At 39.9% G+C, this 12,793-nt stretch overlaps 1 protein-coding gene across 1 annotated transcript in view; it reads right to left on the bottom strand.

Annotated features, from left to right (window-relative positions):
* Nucleotides 1-596: 596 nt before the first annotated feature.
* Nucleotides 597-12,793, bottom strand: part of LAMC1 (laminin subunit gamma 1) — a 120,553-nt gene continuing 108,356 nt past the window's right edge. The window contains exons 22-28 of the mRNA XM_033200779.1: nt 12,578-12,722; nt 11,324-11,473; nt 10,974-11,088; nt 9,533-9,732; nt 8,302-8,460; nt 5,653-5,752; nt 597-3,666 (exon numbers count right to left, since the gene is read on the bottom strand). Of these exons, the coding sequence (XP_033056670.1) occupies nt 3,410-3,666; nt 5,653-5,752; nt 8,302-8,460; nt 9,533-9,732; nt 10,974-11,088; nt 11,324-11,473; nt 12,578-12,722 (1,126 nt within the window). The 3' untranslated portion in view covers nt 597-3,409. The remainder of the gene's footprint in view (nt 3,667-5,652; nt 5,753-8,301; nt 8,461-9,532; nt 9,733-10,973; nt 11,089-11,323; nt 11,474-12,577; nt 12,723-12,793) is intronic.

The raw sequence follows: 12,793 nt of genomic DNA, 5'->3' as shown, positions 1-12,793 counted from the left end.
CTGCCTCAGTTGGAGTGCAGTGGCACAATCTCAGCTCATTGCACTCCACCTCCTGGGTTCAAGCTATTCTCCTGCCTCAGCCTCCTGAGTAGCTGAGATTACAGGTATGCACCACCATGCTCAGTTAATTTTTGTATTTTTAGTAGAGACTGGGTTTTACGATGTTTGTCAGGCTGGTCTTGAGCTCTTAACCTTAAGTGATCCACCCACCTCAGCCTCCTGAAGTGTTGGGATTACAGCTGTGAGCCACTGTGCCAGGCTGTCAGTTGTTATTGAGTATTGAGGCTACACCAGGGTTCCAGTAAACTACAGCTCATAGGTGCATGGCCTGCAAAGCCTGAAACATTTACTATCTAGCTCTTTACAGAAAAAGTTCACCAACTCCCAGACTACACTGCAGCATCCCAACTTGAGAGAGGCATATATATATATATATATATATACACACACACACACACATACATACATATACTGTATGTATACTGAATTATCAAGAAAATAAGTCACCCAAAGAAGATACTATGCATGGCTTTTCATTCATTATACCTTTTAAAACATCTTATGTCCCCAGTACCACACTCAGGCCACACCAAATATAAAGGGTTACAAATATTCAGATTTTATTATAAATAAAATACTGTTTTTCTTAAAACATAAAAAATGCCAAGTGTTGCATTTTATTAACCACCCTGGAGAGCAAGGCTGTAGAGATTAAGGCAAACAGCTAAAGTGAAGGCACATATAAAAGGTCCACAGTTGGAATTCAAAGGAAAAAATTCTGGGAAAAACAGCAGTATAATAATCCCTGTGTCACCCAACATTCTGCAGCAGCCATCCTGTCAATTACATTACATAAACTACAGATAACTGGAGCTAGACGATAAAATAATGGCTGTGTTGCAGGAGTGTAATTAAGGTATCATCTTGTAAAGAACCTTTTATTTTAAAAATAAAATTCTGTTTAAAAAATATACCACATAGGTGGAGAAGAAAATAACAAAAAGAAAGTTAAAAGGAAATCAAACCAAACTAAACCACCCCATTGTTGCCTGAGACTTGCTGGAGTGAACTTCACCCAAACTAGCTTGGCAGTCAATCTTCAGTCCTTTTCTGCAACCTTGACCAAATGTATATGTTAGGATGTAGCCACTTAATGACATAAACTAGCCAGGAAATGATGATGTGAAAACTTGGCAAGAGCATGCCACATCTCCTGCCATTGTAAAAGAGGCCTGGGAGAAGCAGCAGAGTGAAAGCTCAGGAGTGTATCAGGTCAAAACACTTGTGGTAAACTCTGGTATATCCCAAGTAGATGGAAATAGGGAGTGGGATCATCAAGAACTAAGTTACACCACCTCTCCCAGTCTACCCATCAGTAGCATTGTTCCTGATGCCCTGAAAGTGCTCAAAATGCACTCTCTTATAAAATTGACCCATTCAGTTCCAACAATGGCCAGAAAGGGCATGTCTCCCTCATTCCTGGCTAGTCCCACTATGGCGTCAAAGATCCTCTTCAGCAAACTTTCCTAATCCTACCATAGCTTGTCAACCTGGCATTCCTGCTCTGGAACATTGTAAAACCATCGTGCTGCAGGTTAGGATCATCAGGACTGCAATGGAAGAGGACCCAAGTTACCTCTTTACAGTGGCTGGGTGTGGAGGAAAGCAATGATATTAATTTTAGAGAATGGAGATGCTGCAAACACAAGGCAGAGAGCAAAGTAGTGGGAACAAGCACAATCCAAAGAATTCTAGATGGAAGGGAAGGAGGTATTCAGATACATTGTGCCAGTGAAGAGGAAAAATTGAGCAAAGTGAACACAGAGTGCCAGTCTAGAAATAGGACCAAGTATATTTACATAAATTCCTTATTCTATAATCATGATAAACAAAACACAAAACATTCACACAAAAATATAAATTTGAAATAATTAATAGCACCAGTGTGTCAGATAATAGTTTCTTTCCCCCCCACCCCGCCCCTGCTACGCAAAGTACAAAGTTGCATAGTGTTAAAGGCTATATATGAATCTCAAAGGCGGGTTGGTAGGAGGAAGGGGGTGTGTGGCAGGGAATTGTCACATTGTGGTCTTAAAACCACAGAGCCGAGGATCAAAAGTTGAGAAGCCCACTAGGAAACTCCACGTAAGGGTCTTCCCTCTACACTTAGAGGGAAGGTTTAGAGTGGATTTAAATCACAAAGTGCAGGAACTCAATAGCGTTGGCAGCTGTGTGAAATACTGAGTGCAAGTATTTGCCACCAGGATTTGGCAAACAATGTTTTTTGAGGGATTCTGGGAGATGGAAACATCAGAAGAAAACTGGAGCTAAGGGTCACACGTCTCATCTCTCTACAACAGAAGAACAAATGGATACACGGGATTCTGACAGTACAAGCTGCCATCTAAGTTTTATCCCTTTGCCAGAAAAGACTAGGACAAGGAGGCTTGTTTTTCTTCTGCTTTGTCAAGACCTTAGGGATTAACTGTTCTCTGCCAGATACTTAACACTAGTTCCAAGACTAACTAATAAAAAAGCTGTAAGAATTAGTTTGATTTTGAAAACAAAACTTTAGTGGTTATCATATCCCTATTTCTTCTGTGTAAGTTCCATTTATAAGAATATCAAAAGATGTCTTTTGGTCTATTGGTGAGTGCAAGCTGCCCATCCAGATTTAAATTATCAGCTGCCCAAAGATCTGAAAAAAGTTCATCTTCCTAGTCAATTATTAATATACTAGAAAAATCTTCTTCAGCCATGTTCACCTGGAGATTTTTATAAATAATTGCATCCTGACCCATGGATGGCTCAGTGTCCTACACTCAAAATAGCTAAAAGCACTGATGGATGGCTACCGACATTCTAAATGACCAATACCTTTGGCACAGGATGTTTATTTCCTTTTGCTTAGAAGGAAGAGGGGCAGGAGATGCAGATGCATTTTCTTTATCCATGGACTGGATATACTGGCCATCACAATGCTACTGTTAGTAGCCAAACTTTTCCTTCATAGAAACAAGAGTACTGAGACTGAGGAGGTTCTGCTGGTATTGATGAGACAGGGGAGGGCTACTTGCTCTGTCCCGGCATACACGGGCTCACACGATGTGCTTATGCCACTGTACAGTAATGTAGGATGCCACGTCCTCACGCAAATCAGAAGGGAAAGTGTGGGTAAGGTAGCAACGTGAGTGGAAGAGAGACTTTATTAGATAAAACCCTTTGTTCCCGATTCAGGATGTTTAATTTGCTTCTCTTTAAACTTTGTGACTTTTCCTGGTTCAAAAGGACAGTGATGGACAGCAGCAGAGGAGTGGGGTCTGAAAAATGTAATCTTTGTGTCAAGGCACTCTGTGGCCTCACAACTGCCCCCCTGTCAGAGGGATGCTGCCTTCCAGCCCTAATGACGCTAGGGCTTTTCAATGGACGGGGTGTTGAAGCAGCCAGATGGTAAGGTCTTCCTGATGTCTTCCAGATTGCGAATGTCCTTCATGATCTCCTCAATATCTCGATTATAGTCCATGATGGCAGCCTCCTGCTTCTTGGCTTCATTCTCTAGGTCAGACACTTTCCTATCAAGATCGCTGACCTTCATTTCATCTTTGGCTTTGTTTAGGGTGCCTTCAATCTCGTTTAGCTTATTCAGGTCCACTGTGTCGAGCTGCCCTGGAGGTCAGAAAGTACACAGAAGAGAACAGACACATTCAGGAAGAATGATCCCTTCACAAGTACCTCCACTAGTCTCTAGGCCCAGCAGCTGCCACTCTGCACAGGCAGCCCTGCAAATATAACTTGCAGATTGTTGATGTCACACAATGGTATAAAATATGCAAACCAAGTACAAACGCTGACCTAACCCAGCAGGGATGGGTCTGAGCATATAATTAATATCAAGCTGGGTGTTTTTTTCTGAGACAATGGTAAATGCACAGCTACCATGTTCTAGACCTTAACCTTCACTTGTGGTTTTGAGGGTCATCTGATAACATTTAATACCTTTTCCAGGTGTATACATGTAAGCTATGTGTCATTTTAGTGCCATCAAAGATATACAAATCTCTAAGAACCCTAATCCCTCAGCTCTTAGAGATTCCAGGGAAGATGGGTTAGTTTTAGAAGGTCACTTTCTGCTTTCAGGAGTTAGACACTATTAGGAGCCTTCCCATGGAAAATGGCCAGGAGTAAAATGCTGAAATAATTTCAGTAGGTCTTCACTTTAAGCTTAGCAAGAAAAAGAGGCTCTTTTGAAAGAAGTGAAATGTTTCCATAACAAACAAAAGCAGACACAATGGAGAGCATTTCATGCATACCTGATTAAAGTCTCACAAAACCATTTTTCATCAGTGATTCTCAGATGTTAAATAATTTGCCCAAGTTTGCACAGCTTATAGGCAACAAAGCAAATATACTAACCCGAGTCAGATTAATGTTAAAAGTCTACCTGTTCCACAAAAAGCTTTCTCGTCTAGCTTACTTTCATTTGATATCCGTCTGTTGGCACATAACTTATTCTTGACATTTGAGACCACTAAAAAATACCCCCGTAGCCCCCCACCAAAACAAAATGCACCAGGCATTAAATGCTAGCAAATTAAAATATAATGCCTTGCTACAAAGAGTCCTGGCTAGAGTCCTGACACTTTATAATGGAGTCCGGTGACAAAAGTGCATCTGTCCCAAAATGAAGCCTGCTCCCTATCACCCTACCAGACGGGATTAAAAGAAGATTTCCTTGAAAAATCAAGGTTTTTCTCTCTTTTGGCATGAAAGCTTTCCCCTCATCAGACTGTCCTTACTTAGCAAATGAAGAGAATTCCAGGCAGTAAAGTCATGACCAGTTTTAAGTGTTCTTTTTCATTTTTTAAATTGAGACAGGGTTTCGCTCTGTTGTCCAGGGTGGAGTGCGACAGCTCACTATCACCTCAAACTCAGGTGACTCACCTGCTTCAGTCTCCTGAGTATCTAGGACTACAGGCGCATAGCACCACACCGAGCTAATTTTTAAAATATTTTGAAGAGACGAGGTGAGATCTCCACCACTATGTTGCCTAGGCTGGCCTCAAACTCCTGGCCTCAAGCTATCCTCCTTCCATGGCTTCTTAAAGTACTGGGATTACCAGTGTGAGCCATCACACCCAGCCTGTGTTCTTTTATTCTACTATTGAAATTCTTTACTTTAAATCCCTTAAAGATACTGCCAGCAAGATGAGTTAAGAAAAATCACTCTTTAGTTATACAATGATACTGGACCATAAATGCCACCCTAGCTCGCAATATATCTTCAAAATACAAAAAGAAACTCCTCAGACCACAATGTTCTATTTAGGGCAAGGTCCACAGAAGACACCTAGTAAGTGCTTGTCACATTAACACGGCCTGAAGTCATGATTCAGGTCACACTGTAAAGCTGACAAATCATCAGTATGGTAAAGAAGCAAGCTGCTCTTAAAGACCCTACTGTGCAAGACAAACACAGATTTTATAAGGCTTTCAAAAATAAGCAAGAGCAAAAGGAAATATTAATAATTAATGACTTAAAAGAGATTCATGTAAACCTATATCATCTGCTTTTGAGCCAACTGTACTGTATCAGATCCCAAGAACAGTACAAAAGATTCAGAGACTGAAAAAAATGACTCTATAGCTACGTACCCAGCTGTTCCAAGAGGTCATTAATAATGCTGAGGAGGCTAGTAACAGAGTTCTTGGCTTTCCTGGCATTGATCTCGGCTTCTTGAGCAGCCTGTGAAGCCTGTGAGGGAAAAATGAGGCAAAAAGTCCTGACCGTATGTTTTCATCTTCTTTAAATCTTTTTTCCCAATGACTCAACAAATTTAAATTTGCGGATTTTCTTCCCTTTTCTAACTTAGGAAATTGAAATCTCTCACTGCCTTTTTTCTTTTTTTTCCCGGTGTGGCTACTGCATATCTTCATATTGAGGATGTTATTATTTCTACTTCATCAAAGTTACGAGTAGGCAGTCAGGATGCTTACACTCACTAACTCACTATATTTGTATTTCAAAAACTATCTCCTTTTCTCATGTTCTCACTCAATAATATATGGAGGTATATTCATAGTAAAACCTATTAAGCAGAAACAAGTTATTTTTTAAGGATGATTACAGAAACTATGTTTCAGAACCAAAACGTCCTTCGGGACACTCTTAGGGACTTATTAGAAATGTCCTATTCTTTGAAAATTGTCATAGTTAAGTAAAGCTCTTCTGTAAACTCCCCTTCCACATGCAATGACCCAGCCACAATACCCCTGACACACATACTCGTTTATTGGGGCAATATAATTTACATTTTAAAAACCAAACAAAGGTAAATACACTTGGGAAATTCCATGAAACCTGAACAAATAACTGTGCATGAGTCACAGGAAACAGCAATGGAAGAGGAAATATCTAAGTATCAGAAAACAGATGTTCTCACAAATAAATCTAGTTGAGATTTAAATGAGTGGCTTTGAGCCTCTTACCACATAATTGCTTTTCCTAGTTTTGGGTCAGGACAACGCAAACATTTTGGGATCAAAACAATGTGAAGATTTAAAAAAGAACAAGAAAGCAAGGCAAAAAAAAGCCCTTCACAAATAAATGATTAATCTCTGTCCAAATGGCAGCTGTCCTTATTGAGCATTCACAAGCTTCTCTGCGACTATAAAACGAGGGAGAAAGGACCCTGCCAGGGCCGGCCAAGAGCGATGCCCCTGCATTTAACCTGTGGTCTCCAGCCTCCTCTTTCAAAACTATGAAGCTATAAACCTTCATTCTTCTGTTAAAAAATACATTACAGACTCAAGTAATACTGGCCAAATGTTGGCCTTTCAGAATTGACAGAAATACAAATGAAACAGTACATTTGAGGGTGGTTTGTTTCCTTAGAAGTTATTTACCAAAAATAATAAGATCTTCTTTCACCCTTTGAACTAAACCAAAATCCTTTTTTGAAGCTCCTAAAGAATATACTGTTTTCTTTCAGTATGTTTTAAATCTAATGTTTCTATAACCATATTAAAAATGAAATCCATATATGCTCAACATATGTGAGAAACATCTATTTTTTTAACTTCATATTAATTTTTTTTTTTTTGAGATGGAGTCTTCCTCTGTGGCCCAGGCTGGAGTGCAGTGGCGTGATCTCGGCCCATCTCAACCTCCACCTCCCAAGTTCAAGTGATTCTCCTGCATCAGCCTCCCGAGTAGCTGGGATTACAGGCGCCCACCACCATGCCCACCATGTTGGCCAGGCTGGTCTCGAACTCCTGACCACAGGAGATCTGCCCACCTCGGCCTCCCAAAGTGCTGGGATTACAGGAGTGAGCTACTGCGCCCAGACACCTTTATGGGAATTTTTACTTGAGCCACACCATGACAGAGAAAATAAGGATAATCCAAACCAACACCTACCTCCCACCCCCACCTGCAAAAAGCATAATAAAATCAGCTGTTTGCACAGGGAGAGTTTCTTTTATCACTTCCCTAGAGTCTTCACTGAGATTAACAGGCTTTGTACTTCTTTTTTCCATCCCAAGGTGAAAATGACCCACACTGAGGGACTCTGTTTTTTTGGCAGCAGTGAACAAAGGCCTCTTCCTTGCCACTGAAAGTGAGCACGTAAACAAGTTCATGTATGTCATTACCATGATGGCTACACCCAACTGGAAAAAGAATATTCCTACTGTGACTCCATTAAAGTCATTTCAAAGCAAAATATAGCATAGAACAGAAAAATGGACCTTAGTTCTTCCTTGGGCCATTCATTGACAAGTCAATTTTGTTATAAACGGTACCTTGCATATACATTACCACAAAAGGTGAAAAATTAAACTAGATGTAAGTTTCACATGTTTTGGTTGGGTGGTGGACAATGCCATCTTCAAAAATCTCTTATATACAAGAAACCTGTCTTTGTCTCTAAGGAGCAAGGTGCTGGGAGAACAAGAATAGGAGGAAAATTGACTTTTTGCTGCATTCCTTTATTAACATTTATGAATTACCCATTGAAAAATAGAAACACATACTTTTTAATGTCCTAAAACGTCAAACGTGTAAAACGATGTTTTACTTTTAACTGAGTAACTTTGGGACACGACAATTGTGCAACAAAAATAGCTGGCAGAAGATCCAAATTCTTTGTCTTCTATGCAAGCTACTAATCCAATTCTTGATGAGACAACGTGATGAAAAACAGAAGTCAATATAAAAAAGATCCTTCTTAACAAGTGGGGGGATCTCTATTATTAAACACTGTTCACTTTCTGCCAATGAGCAAATATACCAAAACCTCTTACCATCCCTGCCATCATCATGTCCTGGTCAGCATCATCTTGTTTTCTCTTTAGCTCTTTTTCTGCTTCCTGTAGTTGCTTCAACATATTGTTCACCTCATTATCCAGATCTGTAACTTGTGCAAAAGTTCTTTCAGCTTCTGCCTTGGTGCTGGTGGCATTCTAGGCACAAAAGCAAATTGCAATTTTTTTGAAAAATCTTTCCTTTTTCTCAAGTATGCTCCCATTCCTTTTATAATTTGTAAAATGGCTCAAAAATATAATCCAGAAAGAATAATATATTGATTTATACTATCTCATGACTTACATTATCAATTTGGGTTATAAATAATAGTAAAAAAAAAAATTACTACCCACATGATAACATTTTGTATTTTATCTAGCACTGTCATTTGTATCCTATTCTTTAATCCTGGAAACTTCTTTTCCATTATTGCCATTTTTAGTTGGGGTCACATAGATATTAAATAATAAACATTTAATGGCATACACTTTCTACAACATATTGATTAGATGCTTTCACTGAGATAAAATTTAAATTCAAAGCTAGCTTGGTTTCTTCTTGGCGGTTCATCATAATATACAAACAGACCACAATCCTGAAATATGAGTATTTTATAAAATATAATTTATCTAAAAGCCAATTATTCTAAGGAAACTAAGAGGTTTCTCAGATTCTTAAGTACCTAATTCTAAAATTGCTCCAATCTTTCTTTTAAACAAAACAGACTGACCTTGAAATAAGAGAAAGCCAGACTAAAAAACATTATTCTTTAAGATGAATCCTAGCAGTGGCAGCTATGGGAAATCTCTCCTAGGAGTAGCTTACATATGGCGATATGCTTGAAAGGGGGACTTGAAAGTTGTATTGATAAGGCACACTACATATTGAAATAAATACCACCTGTCTAGGTCAAAGAAGAATGTTTATTTAGAAAAAGTCTGATTCTTTGTGGGAATGGTCTCTACAGACCTCTGAAGCCAGACCTCACACTGAGACACAGTAGAAATTTTAGAGTAAAGCACTCTTTTACTGATTCCCCCTCCTCAATCAATGTGGATACCTACTCTCAGGCCTAGTCAAAAGAAAAAAAAAAAAGAGAAATATGGTTTAAGACAATTTTACTGAAGTTCAGGGAAAAAGTCTGCAAAGGCTCTGAGGGTCTGGAAAGAAACTGGAAGGTGACTAGAGAAAGATATGGGCAGGGACTCTTGGAGAAGAGGAAACACACACCTTTTGGACAGCGCTCGCGATCCTCTCCGCCTCATGGGCCTTGTTCTTGGCCTCTGTGGCGTCCGCCGCAGCGTTGCCCAGGGCCTGCTGGGCTTCCCTGGTCTTTTCATTGGCTTCAATGATGGTCTGGTTGATGGCAGGAATCTTCCTTAGTGCCTCCTCTGCGGCTGTCTTGTTATCGTTCACGCGCCTATCAAAATCTGAAACGAGTTCAAGGACACATTTGAGCTAAACTCCCAACAAGTAAAAAGGGGGCCTTTCAGGGAGTTCCAACTGAATTTTGTTTTTGAACAATGGAAGTCAGGGTAAAAAATGGAACACAGCACGGGCTGAAGTTTTAGAAGTTACACATCTCTACAGAAAAGGTCTCCCAGGTAGTGTTACAGAAATGTTCCCCATTTCTGGAAATAGAATTCTTACTTGAACAATGTGCTTTAAAATGCAGAGTGCTGAGCATCCCATTACCACTACCTCAACCATTATTAAAAGCTGCAATTTATTTAGTGTTTACTGTGTGTTGGGTACTGAGTTAAGAGTTTTGTATCTTTGATATAAAATAGGCTGTATTATTTTTATAAGAAAATTGAGGATTAAAGAAGTTAGATGACCTGTGGTGCAGGGTGCAGGGTGCAGGGTTTTGAACCAAGACCCCCTGACACCAGAGCCCATACTTTGAAATACTATTTTTTTTTTTTTTTGGAGAGACAAGGTTTCACTCTGTCACCCTGGCTGGAGTGCAGTGGCACAATCACTGCTTACTGCAGCCTTGACCTCCTGGGCTCAAGGGATCCTCCCACCTCAGCCTCCCAAGTGGTTAGGACTACGGGTGTGTGTCAGCATGCCTGGCTAACTAAAAAAAAAAAAAAAAAAAATTGTAGAGATGGGGTCTCACTATATTCCCCAGTGAGAAACTGGTCTTGAACTCCTGGCCTCCAGGGATCCTCCCTCCCAAAGTGTTGGGATTACAGGCCACCGTGCCTGGCCCATACATTCAACTAGTATCCTGTAAAGCATCCTGTAAAGCTTCTCTATTTATAGAACCTATGACTATTTTATCAGACATGAATTCACAGTGGCTCAGTGAATTGGTCACATTTCTCTTCTGTCTGGGGTGAAGAAAAAAAAAAACAACAAAACATCAGATGCCACTGGCAGAGAAAATGAAAGATATTCTCCATTTACCTATGTAAGTTCTCTAAATAGGCATCTTGATTATGTGAGTTTGCCTAATAAGAAAACATCTTTTTTAAAAAATAAATTCTATACTGAAGTATGCAGGGATAAAATGACATGAGTTCTGGGATTTCTCTTTGAAATGCTTTAGCATAAAAAAAGTAGGCAGCTGGGGATGAAGTAATAAATATGGTAAAAGGCATGATTTAAAAAAAAAAATCACTCTAGTGGTGGAAGCATTTGCCCCTGTTATCTCAGTCTTTTCTACCTTTCAGGTTGTTGAGAATGTCATTAGCTTCTTGTAAGGTATCACGTCCCTTCTTTGCAGCTTCTTCGGCGAGGGCCTTGGCAGCATCAGCTCGGGCTAGGAGTTGGTCTGCGGTCTGCAAACACATGGCAGATGAGAGGATGAACCCTCAAAGCAAATCCCTTCTGTCTCCTGGACAGACAAGGCTCTCCAGAGGTGCCACCCTGAGACTTGCCAGCATACAATATGTTAGGGTGCTCTCTCAGCACTATGGTCTGCTGTCTGCATCAGAGAGACAAGATCACCACAGACCCACTTGGACTGTTCAAATGTTGCCTCAAGAAATGAAGCGACCTGCAAATCAAACCAACCTGCTGTTCAGTCTTTCCTTTCTCCAGAAGGTTCTTGACTTCAAGTTCCTTCCCTCTCATGTCTTCTCTGAGGTCCTCATAATCTTTCAACTTCTGGTCAATCAGACGTTCCAGATTCTCAGCTTCCATCTTTATGTTATTTGCTTCATTCTGTGAAAAGCAAGTAAGATCACTACACTTTGGATAAAACATTTAAATTAATGAAAAGGTAGGCTTAGGAACTCTGTAACACCTAATACTCAATTGATATTTTTAAAAGAACTGCACAGATCAAGATTTTATGGGCTTTTTTTTAAAATGAGATATATTTCGGACTCACTGAAATTCACAGCATCCACATACAGTTTGATGAGTTTTGACAAATGTATTTCTGCATAACCAACACCTCAATCAAGATACAGATTTCCATCACCCAAGAAGCTCCCTCTTCTCCCTTTCCACCTGATCTCTACTCCATCTTTCCAACACTGTGCCTGCCATTGTTTTGATTTTTATCATCATATACTAATTCTGCCTATTTTCTAATTCTAAATATACAGAATCAAACAATCTGTACATGTCTGAAGAGACTTAAACCTTTATGACAAAAATCAAGTCAATAACTCAGATATAAGAAGTGAAACTTAGTAAATCTCAAGCTTAATGCAAAAAATACACCATTTATACAGAGCTTGGAGTGAGGATCCATGATTAGAGTACAAATATGAAATAAAATCCTACCAATTCCAAAATATTTTACCTGCCCCACAACATCCTGCTATAGTCCTTTAATTAAACCATTCTCTCTTATTTCTCTCTAGGTCTCTACTAGACAGAGCCTGGGAGTAAATGTCTACATGTACTCTGTTTTAACCAATTCAAATGTATTATAATTTGGATTTGTACTAAAGACTTAGGAGTGATTGTTCATATCATTAGTCTTTGCTATTTACTGTTTACAATCACAGGATTCTTTACCTTGATAAGTTTTGTTTTTGTTTTTTTAAGAAATGGGGTCTCACTATGTTGACCAGGCTGGTCTTGAACTCCTGGCCTCAAGCGATCCTCCCACCCCACCTCAGCCTCCCAGGGCTGGCATTACAGGCGTGAGCCACCATATCTGGCTACTTTGTTAAGTTCTATTAGCGTATGTGAAATAGACTCAACTTTACCAGCGAGTCAGTGGGAGGACAGAGGGATGTGCAGAGCCGTCGGCTCTCACATAGACTTGGGGGAGAGACAGGGTGGGGCTGTGCGTACAGACTGCCCCCATACCTCCAGTGTCTCAGAGTCCAAAGGGCTCAGCTGAGCCACGCTGGCATAGATCTCCACAGCTTTGTCACCGGCCCTTTTGGCCTCCTCATGTACTCGGGCAGCTTTTTTTTCCAGATCCTGTGAGATGTTCTTCGCTTGTTCATACCTAAGACACAAATAATGTGATTTAATGACAACTTAGCTGCTTTTAGCATCTTAATGTTAACCAGATTAACA

Source organism: Trachypithecus francoisi, unplaced genomic scaffold (genome assembly GCF_009764315.1).
Source record: "Trachypithecus francoisi isolate TF-2019V2 unplaced genomic scaffold, Tfra_2.0 Lachesis_group5, whole genome shotgun sequence".
NCBI lineage: Eukaryota > Metazoa > Chordata > Mammalia > Primates > Cercopithecidae > Trachypithecus > Trachypithecus francoisi.
This window is presented reverse-complemented; position numbering and strand designations above follow the sequence as displayed.